At 41.5% G+C, this 20,097-nt stretch overlaps 1 protein-coding gene across 18 annotated transcripts in view; it reads left to right on the top strand.

The window, feature by feature from the left end:
* Positions 1–20,097, top strand: part of LOC308392882 (unconventional myosin-IXAa-like) — a 166,286-nt gene that overhangs the window by 41,463 nt on the left and 104,726 nt on the right. For all 18 annotated transcript variants that reach the window (XM_080876188.1, XM_080876179.1, XM_080876192.1 and 15 more), the window contains exon 2: positions 166–1,135. In XM_080876188.1, the coding sequence (XP_080732314.1) occupies positions 233–1,135 (903 nt within the window). In that variant the 5' untranslated portion in view covers positions 166–232. The remainder of the gene's footprint in view (positions 1–165; positions 1,136–20,097) is intronic.

Genomic DNA, 20,097 nt, shown 5'->3' with positions numbered 1-20,097 from the left:
CGAAACAGAAAGCCCATTGAGTCGGACTACTGTGTCGCCCTGACTCTGATGACCCCGTTGTGACTCAATGTACTTGGAAGTGTTTGACGCTGTGAGGGCATGAACTGATGTCTGAAACCAAAAATGTCTTAACCGCCTCCATCTTTCTCTCTCTCCCTCCTCTAGTTGGGATGTCCTGAGTCAGTCCCTTGGTCCCTGAGAGCAGCTTGCTGATGGGACCTGCTGCGCCGCCATGAGCCTACAAGATGGCGGCTGCAGCTACACCGGCAGCGCCAATATGGCCACCATTAGTGGCAGCATGCGGCGGCGCCTGGAGGACCAGGAGTTCACCCTGCGCGTCTATCCGGGCTCCCTGGCTGAGGGCACCATCTACTGCCCCGTCACCGCCCGCAAGAACACCACTGCTGCTGAAGCCATCGAGTGCCTCATCGAACGGTTACACCTGGACCGTACCAAATGCTACGTGTTGGCCGAGGTGAAGGAGTTCGGTGGGGAAGAGTGGATCCTCAATCCCAGCGACTGCCCGGTTCAGCGGATGATGCTGTGGCCAAGAACCGCCCTGGAAAACCGTAGTGGCTTGTGCAGTGGCGAGGATTACCGCTTCCTCCTGCGGGAGAAAAACCTGGATGGATCTATTCATTACGGGGGCAGCCTGCAAATGTGGCTGCGGGTGACTGAGGAACGAAGGCGCATGGTCGAACGGGGTTTCCTCCCCCAGCCTGCAGGGAGCGACCCACCTTGTGACCTGTGTGCTCTCCCGGAGCTAACGGAGCGCGCCCTTTTGGAGAGCCTCCGTGCACGCTTCCGCCAGGAGAAGATCTACACTTATGTTGGGAGTATTCTTATCGTGATTAACCCCTTCCAGTTCCTGCCAATCTATAATCCCAAATATGTCAAAATGTACGACAACCACACGCTGGGGAAGCTGGAGCCCCACATTTATGCTGTGGCAGATGTGGCGTATCATGCCATGTTGCAGCGGCGGAAGAACCAGTGCATAGTGATTTCTGGTGAAAGTGGATCTGGGAAGACCCAAAGCACCAACTTCCTCATCCATCACCTGACAGCTCTCAGCCAGAAGGGCTTTGCCAGTGGGGTGGAGCAGATCATCCTGGGAGCGGGGCCTGTGTTAGAGGTAAGGAACTAAATTAGAAACTAAACTGCGGTTAGCATTTTGCCTTGTGACCAATGGAGGACACATGGGTGTATTTTTAAAATGAACAGTGGCGTTTTTGTGATACCTGACTGTCTGATTTCATTTAAAAGGCACAAAACTTAGTCTAGCAGTCATCTTCCACTGCACAAACTTTACTAAAAAAAGGTAAACAGCATAAAAGATGGATGTAGCTAGCATGATGTCATACATAACTTAGCTAAGTCCTGTTTTGAAGCTTTGAGTTAACCAGTGAAACCACACTAGCTGAGGACTTGTCAATCAAAAGTCATTAGCCAATGAGCATACTATGGATAATCCTCATTTCTCAAATTGGAACATGCAAAATTTGCAAAATTTTGAATATAGTATTTTGGGTCATACTGATTCTATTCAGTATGTCTCTAAAATAAGTGACTGATTCCACTCATCAGGTGGACTTTCAGCTGCCTCTGCAGCGAGTCCCTGCTTTTCCGACTTTACTGTTGGAATGCACTAACTGAGTGAAGTCACTCTAAGTTCCGATATTGGACTTCTGAAATAACTGGAATGCCCCATAAGTCTAAGATGAGTATCTGACGACATGTAAAGTCTGATTTGAAGAGGATTGCTACTCTTTTTGATGACATTTGGTACCACAGCCCTTTGCAGCTTGGCAAATGTTGTGCTCGCTAATAACGTCTGTCTCATTACATGGTTGACTCTGATTGGTTGGTTTGTAGAGTTGTCTGAATCGTGTCGCAGGGTGTGTTTTGTGACCAAGGCTGCAAATCACCCACTGATCCATAGATCTAGACATTCTCTCTGTCTAGATCCCATTTGGGTTTAAGCTTTACTGCATTTACTACGTTTTTTGTCACTATTGTCAACTTCGTGTAAAGCTGTGCAGTTCATTTGGGCATCGAGACTAGAAAGGTTTGATAGTTAGAGCAAGACTCAGACCCAAAATGCTTCAGAAAACATCATAAATGTTCAAGCTGACTTGTTTTCAAGATGAATATGGTTCATATGTTGTTCATTAAGACGCCCTGTGTGTAGAAAGGAAGTGACCAAAATAAAAAGGCCAACGAAATCTGTAGAGAAGTCAGTGGGAATTTTTTTTCCCCCTCTGGTGATGGAATGTCAGCTCATGAGACCAGGCATGAAATGGATTATAGAAATGTCCCTCTGAAGCTGGAATCCCTTAACAGGCAGGAAACCTATATTTAGCAACAGCTTTACCACATATGACTCCTTATACTTAATATTTATTGTGTGACCTAGATATGTTGTTTTTCTGCAGTGTCCAATCTCTGCATTGACAGGAGAACGGGGGGAAAAATAATGGAATGCTGCCTAATCTGCTGTGGATTATAAATCAATAATGGATTATGGATTATGGAATTTCATTGGGAATTCCATGTTTGGTCTGTTCAAGGGCAGCATGTTCTCTTCAGCCTAAACATGACTCTGTGTGGGATATGTGCCCACCCGTAGTTTGTTGTTTGCTGGCAGCCATTTTGTTCCTCAGCTCACAGCTTCCTGTCAGGATGTATGGGGATGTAATGTCAATATGCAGCTGTGCATGTTGACACCACATGCATCCCACGTGCAAGTCTGTACAGTAAAATAAATCTGCTGTACACTCAGTCAGAAATACGGTTTGTCAGCTGGAAATCATGAATCACCTTTAAAGACCCCCACGCTGCCTCTGGGGAAAGAAACCTGTTACTGCAGCTGGTTTGGGGAAAATAAAGGTTTCTGGTATGTGTGAGACGCTCATTCTTGTTCCAAATTTCAGAAAAAAATCTTTGGAGAAACACAGTTTTCATGTACCGTACATGGCTGAGAGGTTTTTGTGCACCAACAGAATGAAGGTTATGTTACACGTGTCAGAAATGCTTTTTTCTTTTTTAGCCACATAGCTGTGGTTCAACACACAACTGCTTTGATCTGCAGGCTGACTGAATACCTGTCAGAGCTCAGTTGCCGGGGGCGACATCACCACAAAAACTGACATGCTCTTTTTGTTTAATAATAACACAGATAGAGGAACATTACAGTACTCTCTGAGGAAGTAGATACTATTTGGCTGCATATGTGCTTTATTATGGAGGCTGTGACTGTGTCCCATGTAATTACTTCCCTATCAATCACCTGTCTGACTGTGGTGTGTCAAAAAAGGTGCGCACTAGGAATGTTTAAAGATTAAAGATTTTACACTAATACACTTTTTTGGCTTAAATACTTCTAAATACTGTCGGTGCTTCTGTCTGAACAGCAAGCATGAGTTTTACTGTTGCTACATTATGTTGCTCATAACTCATCTGAGTAAAAAATTAGGTTGAAACAGGTATGAATAGATGCTAAATGTTCATTTTAAATTGTCCTCAGTCCAATCATTGCAACATTTTAAAGATCACATGATATAAAGTAAAATGCTAGCTACCAGAGCTGTCAGCATTTTAGTGTGAACCTACACCTTTACAGTAAAATACTGTAACAACTTTTAACATTCATCCAAGTCAGAGGGTCTGAAACCTATCCTAGTTGTGATAGGCTGAGGCGCCGGTTACACCCTGGACACGTCGCCAGTCTTAAACATATTTAAATAAAGGACGTTGGTAAAACGGTAAAAATATGGTAAAACCCCGGCATCTTTGATCACCAGTAATCAGTCATTTATTTCTGGTATCTTTTTCTTGTCGATGGATTTCAAACGGTAGAAAACAAAAACTCATCAACAGAGGGGCCAGCATCTAAAAACTGTTAAATACCAGCAGCTGTAGTTTGTTGTGTTACCAACAAGATGGCATAAAGATCGTTTTTCTGTCACTTTCAGAACACACAAATTCATGTGGCTATCTAATTTCTTTAATCTGACAGACTCTTGTAAACTGGCGAAATGTCAGATTAAACCAGCCGGATTATGATTAGTGAGCATTTTAGAGATGCTAGTAGGTGGATTTTGTCAGCTAATTTGATGAGCTGCCACTCGTCATCCTCAATATGAGCTCACAGCATTTACATTGGTAGAAGGCCAAAAGACACATAACAGTAACAGGAAAAATAAGAAGAAAAATGTTGAATTTCTCGAGGGGTCACTAGCTAAACAATGAAAGAGAAGCATGCAGTGTCATTACATGTAAAAAAAGAAACTATGCACTTCATGTAGTGTAAAAGATGAATCGGTAGCAGTTATGTGTCACATGGCATTAAACCAGCGTGCAAAGAATAGCTTTTAATGTGTTTAAAATGAGAAAGCAGGAAAACATCGAGTGTTTTCTCCTTTCAATGGGAAGATCGGCGCCTCCCCAATATAAGGAGAAGCAGATTTCTGGGGTAAAAAGTTTACCAGCAGGCAGGGCACAAGAGTGCTTTGGTTCCATTCTTTGGTTTCCACAAGTTGTAATGGCAATTACAGAACCATTTGCTTCGGTCAGATGCTGCTGCTGCTGCACTGAGGCTTTGTGGTGGTTTGAATGTGCCCCTGAGGCAGAGTCAGGCTGAAAATATGAGGTCAGAGAAGCTTATTAGATTGATTTCAAATGCATGCCGGTCCAGATGAACTATTAAAATTCTAGCCACTCTGTTTGGTTCTCAGTAGTTTTATCTCCCTTTTGTTGAACGTCTTCCCTCTTCATGCCTGTAAATTGGATACTGTCTAATACAGTGCATAACTTTTCTAATAAATTACTGCCAGAGCTCAGTCAAAGCTGCCTGTTGTATAGACTGAAAAAATGCTTTGGGACCAATCTGTGACTTTAGCCCAAATAAATCAAATTAATGTGTATTTACCACCCAGCTTCCACATCTACGCATCACATGTTCTGACAGATACATTTACTGACCAGTTAAGTGTTATCCCCACATGCTGGCTGCTGAAGTGCTGACCTCACAATCAGAGCTTGACTAATGGGGGATTTTTAAAGGCTGATGTAATGATGATAACAGGAAGGACAAAAAAGTGATAACCATTAAGGCAATTTTGTGATATCATTATGGAGGAAACAGAGCTGCATTCAAACAGTTTTCAGCTTTTACAGAATTTTTTTATTTTTTGTCTAATGTGTTCGTAATATCAGCTCACAATTTACAGATAGAGCTGGGCGATAGAACGATAACGATATGTATCGCGATATAACTTTTACTCGATAGAGAAATTAAGCTATCGCGATAGACCTCGCCGCTCTTGTCCTCTTAAAAAAAAAAAAAAAAAAAAGGTCAGCCAATCCAAATTAAGTAGCGCAGAGCCGAACCAATCACAGCCGCAGCGTCATGTCGCGTGACTTGTTACGTACAGCACAAGTGCTAAGCCGCACGTGTGTTTGTTTGGGAAGCAGCCAGCGCGTAATGGAGGAAATGAGTGTGCCGACTAGAAAAATCAACCGAGCGTGACCGAAGAGAAAACAGATGATGGTTCCAATGCCGGAGAGATTGTCGAACGGAAGAGCCATAGAAGTTCCGTAGTGTGAAGGTATTTCGGCTATTTCAAGTCTGACAAAAAACAGAGTAGCGTGCACTGTAAATTGTGCCGAAAGCAAGTCTGGAAATACAATAAACTGGTGCATGCGTCACACTGTGCGCCACGTTATTGTTTCGGTGAAATTAATTTCTACAATACTGTTACTGTTAATTCTACTCTCTGCAGTGTTTAAATGCTTACTTATACACACAGTTACTGTCCCTCCACACATACGACTCGGTTCTGCTTCTATGCCCCAGCTTTGTTTACTTTTTCCCACCGAGGCTTCTAGACTTCTGATTGGCCAACATTTCTGCACGGTTAGGAATCTAGCGCCACCTGCTGCTTTGGCATGTTCATAGCAGCGTTTTCCTTCATTTCTGCCTTTATGTGTGGACGGGATTATTTTTTAAAACGAAAACGGAAAATCTCCGTTTTCAAAAATACCCGTGTACGTGTGGACGTAGCCTCAGTCTCTGACTGGAAGCGCTAATTCGTCATTCGGCTTTTGTCAGACTAAAGTAACTGTTAAAACTGTTTGAAAAGCTCAGCTATACAACAAGGAGAGATTGAGAATTTCCTTTTAGTTCTCAGTTTATTTGATATTGACAAAAGTTAGTCAGTTTTGTCTGTTCTTCTGTAAAACAAACTAAGATTTATTTTTAGAATTAATATTTTGTTTCTAAGTGGAATTGACAATTTAGTCTGTTTCGTTTGTTCTATTTTGAAACTTAAACGCTTTAGCGGCTGCCTTTTGTGTAGTTTGCAATATTTGCCTTTATTTATCTGAAAAAGTCTCATGTTCCTTAAGTACATCTACCCTGTTGAACTTATTATGGGAAATAAATATTTAAATAAAAACAAGCTGCTGATTATTTCACATTTTACTTGTGAGCAACGGCACATTTAAATCTTACAAATATAGTTATTTGGCTTATATCGTGATAGATATCGTTATCGCCTGAAATGAAAAAAACATATCATGATATGAAAAAATCTCATATCGCCCAGCTCTATTTACAGATAAAACAAACTGATGTGTAAATCTGTTACTGTTTGTTAAATGTTTTCTTCCTGGATTAAAAGCAAAGCCCATGCAGATGTTTCTTAAAATTTATTCTTTCCAGCATTTGCCAGCAGGGGGCGACTGCTCTGGTTTCAAAAAGAAGTCCGATTGCGAAAAAAAATCTGTGTGAAAGCTGATTTCAGCTCCTTTGATCTGTGACTTCAGTAAACACTGTACTAATAAACTTATGGTTTCAGTTAATGGTTTAAAGTTTTATTTAATACAACATCTTACTCATGTTGCGGTCCCCTTTAGAGTGAAAAATTAAAATAAGGGGGCGCTAGTGAGCCGACATTGGAGTAAGACGTGTTGGACTGGGCTCCCACTTGGCTAGTTTATATTTTAACAATTCCAAGCACCTTTGAAAAGCTTATTTAAACCAACTGTCACTCCCCATTACACCTGTGACCGAAGAAGGAAAAAAATCAAAACAAAACAAAAAAGCATAAACAGTTAGGGAGTGAGATTTAATTACCAGTAATATAAATAATATCTTAACTAAGATTAACGAGTCAAAATCTGGCCTGCGTGTTATTATATAGTTCATCCATTTCTTCCAACGTGATACACACAGGTCCCTCTTTTATTTCACATCCACTGTCATTTTCTCCATCCTGTAAATATCCACTGTGACCTCCATCCACATGTTCATAGTTGGGCTCTCACATGAAAGCCATTTTTTTATGAGGGCTTTTTTGCCTGCCACCAATAAAATATTAAACAAATATTTATCGTTCTTTGTCCATCATTCTGGGATGAGTCCAAAAAATAAAGTTTTTCTTTCTAAAGGCAAATATCTTCCAAATATCCCTTGTATTGCTACATGTGTTCCCTTCCAATAAGCTTTAATAGCATCACAGTCCCAGAAAATATGATAACGATTTGCATTCGTGTTTCCACAATTTCTCCAGCAAACGGGAGGGTTACTGTCATAGTGAGATTTTTGGTAAGGTGCAATAAAATATCTTATCAGGCTTTTCCAATAACAATATGGATAATATGTCCATATTATCCATATTGTTGTCCACTCTTCCTCCGTTATATCTATTGCTCCCTCCATTTCCCATTTAGTTTTAATATATAGGGTCGAGTGTGATTTCATGTTTATTAACCCTTTATACAGGCCTGAGATGATGCCTCTATCTTTAGTTGCGCTGTATGCCCTTTTAAATAAGTGTAACAGCAGTTTGCTTAATTCAGGCTTAGATTTTACCTTTTTGCTGACAAAATGCCGCATCTGTAGGTATCTTTAAAAATCCTGTGTTTCTAATGAATATTTTTCTTTAACCTTTTCAAAACGAAGAAGTCTACATTCCTCCATTAGCATGCGCAAAGTCACCAATCCTTTATGCTCTTTTATTATTATTTCCCAAACTAAAAGTCAGCTTGATCCATTTAAATAGTGTTTATTAAATCTTGCGGGCTACTGTCTGCTATAATAGCTTGTAAGGGAATGGAGGTCAGACCCTCCTCAATGCCTTTCCACTGAGCATCATATGAAGGATTACACCAGCATATCATAGGCCTTAATTGTGCTGCCCAATAATAATCCTTGAGAGAAGGAAGGCCCCATCCCCCTTTTCCTTTATCCAGTTGTAAGGTTTTAAATCTAATTCGGAGTCTTTTACCTTGCTATGTATCTTGACAACATTTTATCCCATTCATTAAATTGTTTCTGGCTTATTTCCATTGGCAATGTTTGAAATAAATATAATAATTTGGCAGTATATTCATTTTAATCGAATCTATTCTCAAATATAAACTTAGAAACTGCGAGATCCTTAGGTGTTATAACTCCCAAATATTTTTACTCTGTTTGCCATGCTAAATGATACTTATTTTTAATTTCTTCTGATGGATTATAATTGTATTTAAGCAGTTGTATTTTACTCATCATAACTCGATAATCGACCAAAGTATTCAAATGATTGCATTAATTTAGGTAGAGAGTTTGCTGGTTGACACCAAAATATTAAAATTAGTGCTGTCAGCGTTAATCTTGGTAAAATGATGTTAACGCCATAACCGCATTAACCGCTTGTATGTTTGATTTGTTGTTTGTAACGGTACTTTTATTAAATCTCTTTCAATAAAAGACCTTGATTAAAAAAAATCCAAATGAAGTAGGGTATGTCACACGGTGGGACTACCTTGGGTTGGTAATCTTTACTATCCAAAGAGCTGTTTTTGAGGAAATGTACAACTTTTTTCTTTTTTGGAGTTGAAGTACACAGTTAGAGGAACTTAAGCCTAGACATTTAAGTGTATACATCCATGCTTACCACCAACACTAAGGTTCAGCAAAATTAAGAGGTAGAGCAGACAGAAGCTGTGATACTTTTTCAGCTTTGTTTTTTTTCTCCCAAATTTGGTGTCTAGGTTAAATTTTTCATTTCAGTTTCCAAATTGTTGAATGTAGAATCAGTGGAAACATGCAAAAGAGCCATATGAAGCTAGAAGATCCTACCTCAACTGATTTTTGGACAGCACAAAAAACGTGACTTTGCTGACCAGAGGCTCACATCACTGTGGCTTCATCTGACTTTTATAAGCAGTCTATAAAAGTGTAATGGTATTTGAATATAAACAACACTATTACCTTGACTTTGTGTGTCAAGACTGAATGCAACGCTTTTTGTTGTATTCCTGTAACACTGTTTAATAAGTCATGCTGACTGTTGGACTATGATGTGATTCTCCCAGACGTTGGGGATTTTCAAATGTATTAAGATGAAAATAACAAAAAATGCATCAAATCAGTTTTTTGGTATTCTTCTGATAAATTCCTTGAAGGCCTTTGATGACATTCGATTCTTTTGTTTGTTTTACATCTAAATTGCCCTGGCAAGGCTAACAAAACACAGTTCTTTGGTACCGTATTTTCCGGACTACAAAGCGCACCCAAATATTAGCCGCACAAGCTAAAATCAGGGGAAAATCCTGTTTTGTACATACATTAGCCACACCTGACTAAAAGCCACAGGTGTTTCAATGTTGACTTATCATATGTAAGAGAATATGCACAAAGGGAATTGTCAGGAAAAAGATGGCTTCTTGGAGACATCCCTTTTTATTAATATTTTGAAAAACAAGTTATGGGTACATATTTGCACAACTTTTTAGGGTATATGTACAAGTAGCGGTAATTACAAGTACGAAACATGTACTGTGCTTCATAAATGAGTAACAAATGTAGTACATAACAGTAACCTACAGCACACCAGAAAAATAGATTCGGCCTACCTTTTAGGCTCAGGTGCAGTGACACGGCTTTAACAAGAAGAAAAGTCAGTCATTCACCATCTTTCTCTTCTTCCTGCCCACTAAAACCACCAAAGTCCTCTCCTCCAGTGTCGGATACCAACAGGCTCAGGATGGCTTCGTCATCCACTCTCCGCTTCTTTCCTTCGTTGTCACTTTCAAAACCAAAGAAATCCTCGTTGTCAGTGTCAGAGTCGAACACCCTCTGAAGGGCCGTGGCGGTGTCCTCCTCTTCATCATGCAGCAGTCCAGCCCTTCGAAATCCGTTGGTGATCATGGATTTTTTAACACTTTTCCACGCTGTCAGAATCCACTGGTGGAGTTGGGCATAACTTGCTTTTCGCAAGTTTATCGCCGCTCGTCATCCACGCCTCCCACTGAACGCGTAGCGCTACTTTGAAGTTTGTTTTTCGCGCTACTTCGACCGGCACTACGTTGCCTGGCGGACGGACATGTGACCAACATGCCATTCTTGAACCCCAATACTGTGTGTCTGATCACATGCCCTTCCGCCAGGCAACGTAGTGCCGTACAACAGCGGAACAAACAAAAGAAATCGTCTTACGATATGACAAAAATCACGGACAATCCATAGAAAAGCCGCACCTGACTAAAAGCCGCATTGTTCAAAGCTTGTGCAAAAAGTAGCGGCTTATAGCCCGACAATTACGGTATTTCTATCTGCCAGTTTGTATACTGTATTGTTGTCACCCACGCTAACTAGATGCATCTACTAAAAATCTCAGGCAAGCATGAATCTTTTTCCTCAGATCAAAGTCAGAGGTCAAGTGTTTTTTGAAGATCTGGTGAACGTGATACTTTAGTAAAGCCTGACACAATAGATGTATCTACTAAAAGTCTCAGATGAGTTTGAATTTTGGTAACATTGGCCCACAAATATGACCCACCAGGCAGGTGCTCTAGAAATTCTGCTTCTACGGTATTTGCGCTAACTAAGGATTCTGCTGCCAGGAGGCTGAGGGCTAGCACAGGTGGCTGCCAGTATCTTCTAAATTGCTTTCATAGTGTGGTGGTTTACACATTTGACTAACAAGGAGAAGATCCCTGGTTTAATTCATGGAGGTGACACAAATCTGTCAGCAAGGGTTTAAAAATCCGCCAAATCAAACATGCAGAGCTACCTGCTGTGGCGACTGGAAGTTGGTTAGTTTACATCATAATGATTCATTAGATTTTTCTTATAGATTGCCTGAGACGGAGCAATAACGAAAGCAGATGTCCAGATTTTTACATTAATGTCAGGAAGAGGTCTGGAAGAAGAAAGAAAACACTGCAGGATGAGATATCTCTCGCTGGCAGAAGATGCTGCGGTTGGGCCTTGATTTGACAACATTTGTATAAAAGCCCGTAGCCTTAGATAAATCATTCTTTTTTGGATTGGTGTAAGAGGCTTACTGCCAACTGGATGAATGGAGGGAGGGGGGGCAACCTGCAGATGAGTGAAAAATTACTTTTTAAACCTTGTTCCTTATAAATATTTTAAATCAATTATATTAAATCTCAGGCCTTCCCGTGTACGTTTGATTGACAAAATTAAAAGGAGATTTAAATGGAAACACCAGGTGGGCCGTGAAGGATCCAGGCTGGGATTATTTCCTTCAGTTTTCAAGCTGTAACAGTGAAAGCTTCTTCCTGTGCTCAGGGAAATGAGACAAAGTGGGCTTTTAGTCAGCGTGAAGGTAAAACAATAAAATAGCCACACTTGGTGCAGCTTGAGCTTGTGGCTTGCTCTTGGTACATGGAGGCTACTGTGAAATTCCTAGGTTAACAACAGTGGAGACAAAAGCTATACGCGTGTTAGTCATTTGTTGAGTCAGTGTGGAGGACTGTACTTTTGCACACCTCGGCAGATGTGTTCATGCACACAAGACATTCCTGCAAAACAAGGGCACAGGAAAAATAGTAAGAGAAAAGCACCAAAATACTTGGCTCCAAACATACGAAAAGATTACAGCGGCCTGCTGGGGTAGCTTTGGAGTTTATTTGAACCTCCTAATGGGCTGTCGTGTAACTGGCCTTTTGCGTAGTCAAATATCACAGTATTTGCAGTCCTTACAGGCAGATAACGCCCAAATCTGTCCTCATTTCTTTTGGTTTGAAGTTCATATTCACTGCCGATGACACTGTCTGTCCAAAGACTTTCTATTGTTTCGAGTACTCTGTTTATACTATTCTGTTTACTCGTATTAAATCCGTGGATTAGTATGCCGTCTGCACTTCGTCTGAAAGTTGTCTGCGCCCCTGCACTGACATGCTCGGCTACTTCTGGCTGCGTGAACGCTTTTTTTCCTCATTAAGCTAAGTAACTGCTGTTGTCGGGACTCAGTGCGACGCTGTGATGATTCCTGTTAGAACCTAAGTGAAGATTTATATTTTTTGGCTGGAGATCTTTGGAAGTTTGGGCTGATCTAATAGCCAACCCTGTTGCACATATTTGTGCATTTTTCTGCATCACAGTGACCTGATTGTTCACCTTTGCTCAAGGTAAAGCACGCTGCAGTGAGTGAAGAGGCTGTGCCTGACTTTACCCCCTTCTCAAGGACACTGTGTGTGTGCGTGTGCGTGTGTGTGTGGTTTTAAAGGCTTAAAGACTCACACAGCTTTATTTCTAGTGACTGATGACCACTCAGCTCTTCATCGGCTGCTGCATCAGCCGCTGCAGGGGTTCAGTCTTGTGACCTTTTTCTTTTTTTTTTTGGCTACAGTGCAGCCTCTGTAGCCTCTGTGTGATGCGTCTCAGAAATACAGCAGTGCAGACACATGACTAACAATGACTGTCTTCCTTGCATCACGCCAGCGGTCAAATCCAAGTATTCATGATATGCTGTCATCGTCCACTGGAAACTTTTCTCGTCGCGTAAAAGCCTTTAATAATGCGCCGCAGATGTCCAATAACTGCCGTCGTGTGTAATTTGAGCGGCGTTCAGAGGCAGGTGATGGCAGAGATATGAGCGTACAGCGGGAGAGCGCTGACGGGAAGACAGCTGGCAGGCTGATGGGAAGGACTTGGCTTCCAGTGTCCGTCTGTGTCTAGCAGTCCAGTTGTAGTTGTGCAGTCAGGTAATATCAGATGAGATGTTCTTTTTTTTGGTCCCCTGCAGCCTATTAAGTTTCGGAGAGCTGATACACAGGAGGTGAAATTTGACTATTATTTGACTGTTTGATTGTGAGATCAGATCAAACCCAGAGGCTTGCTGAAAATAAAGAGGCCACTGACATTATGTTGGATTATCAGTCATTTAGAGGCAGGAAGGGAAACTGAGTGATGATGAAAAAAATCCTTCACTTTCACGTAAGCTGGACAGACTTTTGTGCAGAGCCATACATTTAAGCAAAAAGTAAATAAATAACTAAAAAGATTCAGTTTCCCAAAAGCTTTGTGTATGTGGAGCAGCCGTTCTGTGTGCCACATTTGGAAAACATGCACATTCGGTAAATAATATCGAGTCGTCATCTGACTGAAGGACGGGATTTCTGAAAGGCTGCCGGCTGTGTCCTCCACAACTAAGCGGTAGAGAAAGTGAGTCATTAAAATCTTAGTGTTTGAGTTACTGTCATGTGAAGAGCGGAGGCAATCCATGAAAGTGAAGCAGTCTCTCGCATGACGAGCAGACGTCTGCATCTTAAATCCGTCCTGAAGGCCAGGTGAGGCTTTGAGACTGACCCCAGCTGTGTGCTGCTCTGTCTGGGGAGGCAGGCAGACAGAGCTCCCCCGCCTCGGCCGCGGGGACCACATTACAGCTTGCCTTTGTTCTGGTGGTGTGGCCGGCAGACCTGCCTGCCTGCCTGCTGCAGGAGTAGCAGAACAAACTCCCCCTTCACCAGATGGTTCCCATCCAGATGCCCCCCCCCCCGCTCTTAACCAGGCCCTCAGGGAAAGGCTCTGTCTCCTGTGGCTGATGGATGGCTCCAGGTAGTACCTCAGCACTCTGATACAAAACAAAACGTGGGTTCAAAGGAGCGTGCGTCATTAAGTATGAGTGTGAAATGGCTTGAGGACCTGTCCGGTGCTCCTATCCAGCACCACCAAAACTGGGATTGGAGACAGCTACCTGGGTTAAAACGGCACGTACTCCCCGGGCATATGGACACATTTACAGTACGGCAATGGTGCCACAGCTGCTGGGGGTGAACCCACTGAACCTCACAAACCAGGTGAGAACTGCAAGGCCTGTTATAAGGCTGGCAGCTTGATAGAGGATGCATGGATTATAGCACCATCGCTCAAGATGCGTGCGTATTGCAGGAGGTGCTGTTTTTATTCTGCTTGAATGAGGGCACCGCTGCTCTGTGTGTGTGTACTATTCTGCATGGCGTGTGCAGCGCTAACCTCTGTGCACCGGAGAGGTGCCTGTCAGAACATGTTCTATTCTCCCAGGAGCTGGGGAATAGGAGATGTTCACTCATGACTGACTGTGTCCTTGGTCTTTAAATCACAATGAGACATCGGAAAGCTCTGTACTGCCAGAGCTGCTCTAGTGCAGAGGACAGGCTGGTTTTACTGCACAGTGCTCTCCTCTGTGCTGCTGTCCCACCCTCACTCACTGGTCACATTACCTCTCCTTCATCTTTAGCGCATGCTAGAGTTTTAACTAAATGAGCTATTTCCTCTTGATTAAATGGTGAAGAAGTACAAAGCAAAGCTCCGTCCACTCTCACATGTCTGGAGTCTTCTCTGTGTGACATCTGGAGTGTTTCTTTTGCCAGTGGCTACTTCTGTGAAATTCTCTCATTACATGTGCTTTAACAACAACGGCTACCTTTTACATCTCAGGATCGCACTCTGGCTAGCCTTAGCAGGTGTGCGTTGGCTAATCGTGTAGCCCACCTTGGCTCCCAAGCGTTCCTGTTAGCGCTTCCATCCGCTTATAATCGGTATCCTCTGGGCAGCGAGCACTCTTCGATGTGCTCCCAAACATCTGCTCACTGGATTATCCTCATCTCCCTCTCATGCACTCTTTCTCTGGAGCATTCCTGCTTTCCTTTCTCAGGAAGCTCAGTACAGCATTTATCCCCTCAGACAGCTGTACACAGTGTACTCAAATGCTCTGTAGACATATAGTTGACCTGGACAAGGTTCAGCGTAATATCATCAGCCAAGTTTTTTTTCCTTTTCTCGCTGCTCCTTTCTGCATCCTGAGAATTTTTTTTCTTTGTCATCTTTTATTAGCTTAAAGGATCCTGTTTTTATTCTGCTCATTTTTATCTTTGAACCCTGCTAGAATAGCTTTGCATGATTCGCAGTTCAAAATAAGCCTTATTTACTTCATACTCGGCCTTAACAACAAGTTGTTTTAGCTCGTTTTCCTCTCCCTTAAAGCTAACTTGCTTCTGATTATCTGCCCCTCATTAACAGGTGATTTTAAACAGGTGAGCGGAGCTTCTGCAGTGACCATATAAGGATTCTTGTGCACATGCATGCGTCAAAGAATAATAAGTACCTATCATTTCATGCAGTGGAATCTGTATTTTTGTCTTTTGGACAGTAACACTGAATGGATGTGCCCATTTAAAAACAATAGCTGACACAAATATTTCACACAATGCTGTATGGCCAGGCGGTGATTTCCTCTTCTTCCTCCCTGCCAGCAGTGTCTTTTTTCTCTTGATGACTCTCCGCGACTCCGCCCAATAGATTTAGCGAGAGGCTCACGACAGGAAATTGATAGTTAAAACGGGCCTGATTCAATCTGATTCTGCTTATGTGGTGTCACAGCAATCAGGCCCAGATGAGATTACTGACATTAGTGCAGCTTTAGTTGGACACAAGGCCATCTGGGCTTTATGGAGGCTATTGAGCAAACTAGATCTGCATTTGTAATCTTGTCTGTTTGAAACCGTTAACTAGACTTTCATCAATCAGACAGAAACTGAGCCCCCGAAAAAAAAGTTGTTTGTTTTAATTTGTCATACAGATATCTGTTTATCTCTTCAGTTTTTTCATCCGCGGATTCTCAGTGTCATTTCAAGACTGCTTCCACAATTGTTAAAATTAACATCTTCCCCATTCACCCTCTAACGTGCACGAGTCGGCTTGGTTTTCATTACCTTTTGTCCCAGCATCATGCGGTTGTGAAGCAGCCTTTGAAAAGTTATTTTAAGCCTGTAAAGACAACAAACTCTGCCTTTGTTTGCGAGTTTCTGGAGGAGGCTTGCCTCAGAATAATTGGTAGCCTTGGTGCATAACAGCAGCATATGGTGTTACACAGAGAACCAAACATAAGAAAGGAGAGATGTCAGAGAATAATGTGTGGGGTGGGTTCAGTTGGTGTGCATGGTATGTTTCTGCACAACAGTTGTTATTTTTATCTAAAGGTGGATATTCAACTAATAGCTGCAATAAACATTGAGGTAAAGTGCTTGTTTAAATGCAGAAGAGTGTACACATGATAGAGACTATACATGCCTCATCAGAGTTGAGACAGTGCTATTTTTTTCTTTAGGGTTCACACAAAAAACATGTCATTTTGTAATCTGAATCAGATTTTGGGTATTATCGGGTTTCTAGTGCAAAAAAAAAAGTGCACGTGCATGTGAAAGAAAACGGCTATGGCTACATCCATTTTAAGTGGAGTTTTCAACTGTAACGCCACCGCAGAAGATCAGCGCAGCCACACTGACCCCAACCTCGCAATCCAAGATGTCGCCTATCAAACCTACCTAATCCTACCTATCATACCTAATCAGGTCAGGCCAGATGATCACAAAGGAACAAAAACAGGAAGTTCAACTGCAACAGGACACATTAGAAAAGCTAACTATTAAAAAAAAAGAAGAAGGAAGTAACCAAAGGGCAATTAACATGCACTGAAACATAACTAAAAGCCAATGGGAACCACAGGAAACATGACATGTACAAGTAGCTGGGATACCCTCAAGGAAATTAGCATCTAATTTTTTTTTGTTGCTATTCTCCTTTGGATGAAATTTTTTTTTTAAAAGTCTGGCTTTACACTAAACTCCTGGAAAGCTTTTCTTCATAAAGATATTTTTTTAATTATTATTTTTATATATATACCCAAAAAGATACCGTAACTTAGGTATTGCCTAACTACATGCTGCAGATACTGGCTTCTTGTGGCTGCTCCATTTGTTTTTTGGGGGGTTTTGTGGTGAGACCCCATGCAGCTAAAATCTGGCTCATTTTTGCTCACGTCACTGCTGCAGTAATCACAACTTTAAATCTCCCCACAAACCCTCCTGCTTGCTTTTTCTTCTTTATAATTCTGTCATTCCTTATTGAGAAACATATCTGTGTCACAGACTGACTCGGTGAGTCTGAAAGCACTTTTTAGCAGGTGTTTGATTTCCTTTTTTCTTATAGCATGTATCACTGAATTTAAATAACTAAAGGAATGTGCGTGTTTATTTAAGGACTACTTCACTATTATTATTGAATTCTTTACCTTTCAAAGGACCTTAAACAAATAGATACTACATACAAAGAAGCAGAAACATCCTGTTGCACCCAGTTGTCCTAATGCTTTACATCAGCAACTTCAGTTTCTACTACCCAAAGTATCCCACAGAGTTTCTGCTAGCTAAAACTAACTGATAAACACATGTTCTCTAGCCTCACAGAGAATAACAGTTTGCCTCCATGATGTTTTAGCTACTTGATTTCTGTGTTTTTTAGGATTTTTGCTTTTACATTTTAGAAATGTGTTTCTATATCTTTCCCTGAGCTTCTTGTATATTTGTTTAGTCCTTTTTCTAAAACCAGGCTGAGAGTCCATTTACATGTCAGCAGCTCTGTAGTTTTGCTCTGTGCTAAATGCTAACATGACAGTGCTAAAGTGTTATTTTTATGTATTATTTTCAGCATATTTAACCACTTTTTAGAGTGCTAGCTTGCTAACATTTGATAAGTACTGCTGAATCTAATCATCATCATCTGCTGGTTCAGTCGTCATGAAACTTAATGAAATTAGCTAGGATACCAAGTTTTGTAACGTCCATACGGGGTTCACTACAAATAAAAAAAATATTTCTGTGTATTTGTTTGAAGAAACTGCATCATTAAATGCATCATTTGTACCGTAATGTTTGTACATTTATATGCACATTACATATAACAGTCACCTGATGGTTCCATCGTGGTAGAGTTTGCAAAACCTGCCCTTAGGATGTCTTTCTGCTAGCGTTTGTAATGTTGCATGTCAAAAAAGCCCGTTTTGAATGCAGATATACACAAATAATAAAAGCTTCATCTGAACAGTGTCAGAACTCATTTATAGAAAAAAGGTTCAGTCATTTAGGAGGTGTTTAAAGTAGAGCTGCTGTTCTTCCACATTGAAAGGAGGCAGATGATGTGATCCAGGCAGCAATCAGGATTCCTCTTGGCCTGGACTTTGGATATTATTGTTGTTTGTCTGTTGTTTTGGGCAATCCAGTTTCTGTATGACTGCAGTGAGAGCTTGGTTTGCATTGCCGGCAGTAAGTCAGCCCCATTCCTGTGGAAGTTGGACTCCACCAGGGCTGCTTTTTTCCCCACTAATTCTGTTTATTAGACTGAATTTCAGGCACAGCAAATTGCATAAACATAACCCTAACCCTTGTCTCAGCTTTTTGCGAATGATGTGGTCCTGCTGACTTCATCAGGCCGTGACGTCCAGCTCGCACTGGTGTGACCTGGTTAAGATGAGGATTAGCACCTCCAAGTCTGAGGCCATGGCTCTCAGCCAGAAAATGGTGGCGTGTTCGTATCTAGTCTGGGTGCAGGGAGGAGCTGCTGGAGTTTTAAGTATTGTGTTGAAAAGAGTTGACCGTGAAAGCGACACTGGCATCAGTCTGCTTTCATTTTAACTCTCAGTTTGATGGATTTTAGTTCAGCTGCTGTGCAAGCTGGGTAATAGTGGTGTTATCAGATCGGCATGAAGTCATCACTAATGGTCTGTGGAGAACACACACTGCCTTGTTTTTGTCTGTGTTTGTAAGTGTGGGTGATTGTGAAAGTTTCAGACAGTAGCAGTCCTAATCACTGTCTTTGTACGCTGTCACAAAACAGGGATTTACACAACAAGCACATGAACATGACGCTCACCTGTCAGGTTTCAACAGGTTTTGATGTTGAAATCCACTGAAACAAACCAGACACCCCAATACTTCAAGTGAAGTACAGTCATGCTTGGTCTAGCCATTCAAAGCCCAGTAGGCCGCTGTGGATAAATGAATGAATGAAGGGATGAATGGTACAGCTGTACCATTGAGAGTCCTTCTGCTGAGTGTGTGTGGACTGGGTGGGTGCGTGAAAAGACCGGGAGTGGCCGGTGGAGGTTTGAACTTGTTTTCAGACTGAGGCTGACAGGTGATGCTTTGGTTTGGTTTGTCGGTGCATGGTGCACATGCCTGCTTGCGTTTGTATTGTATTGTTTCAGTGCAGTATTTACTGCTTGGTATGAATGAGGCAGCACTGATGACATTTGGCAAACTACAGTATATTTGTGTCTACAAGCCTTCCCTTTACACTTGTGCTGCACAACATAACATAGAGTTTAATCTAATGATTTTCTTTAACTTTATAAAATCCAAAGAAGACGCAGCATTGTGAAAACAATCATAACATTCAGTTTCAGTTATAATAATGATATAAATCAAAGCTTATGATATTAAATCTAAACCTAATACGCCCTATTTCAAGCTTTTTCCAGTTGTAATTCTTTGATGTATTTGCTCAGTGGTGCCTGTCTGTTCTGCTCTGATCTATATCCTTTTCACGGCTGGTGCAATGACCTGATTTTCCCCACGGGCATCATTAAAGTTTCATTTATTTTTAATATTTAATTTAATCTAATAGACCATAGTTGACTGATGCTGCTGCCATAACCTGTGATGAAATAGCAAGGTGCCCAGTGCTAAATACACCTAAAAACTGCCGTTTTATTCAAGGAATCTGTCATGATCCTGGGTCCTTTTGACCCAGCGTTTTGTGTTTTCTCTTCGCGATTTTGGTTCTGTTCTTCCTCTGGTTAGTGTTTACTCTGTTCTGCCCGTGTGTTCCTGTATCTAGTCCGCGTTTCTTAGTTTGTGTCCTTTCATGTGTAAGTTCCTGTTTTATTGTGAAGGTCTGTGTCTTATGTGAGTGTTTTCAGTTTGCCTCCCTAGTCTCGTCATGTTAATTACTCCCAGCTGTGTCCCCACCTGTATGTAATC

The sequence above is a fragment of the Rhamphochromis sp. 'chilingali' genome (genome assembly GCF_963969265.1).
Source record: "Rhamphochromis sp. 'chilingali' genome assembly, chromosome: 2".
Lineage (NCBI taxonomy): Eukaryota > Metazoa > Chordata > Actinopteri > Cichliformes > Cichlidae > Rhamphochromis > Rhamphochromis sp. 'chilingali'.
The sequence above is the reverse complement of the archived record's forward strand: the minus strand, read 5'-3'. Positions and strand labels throughout refer to the sequence as shown.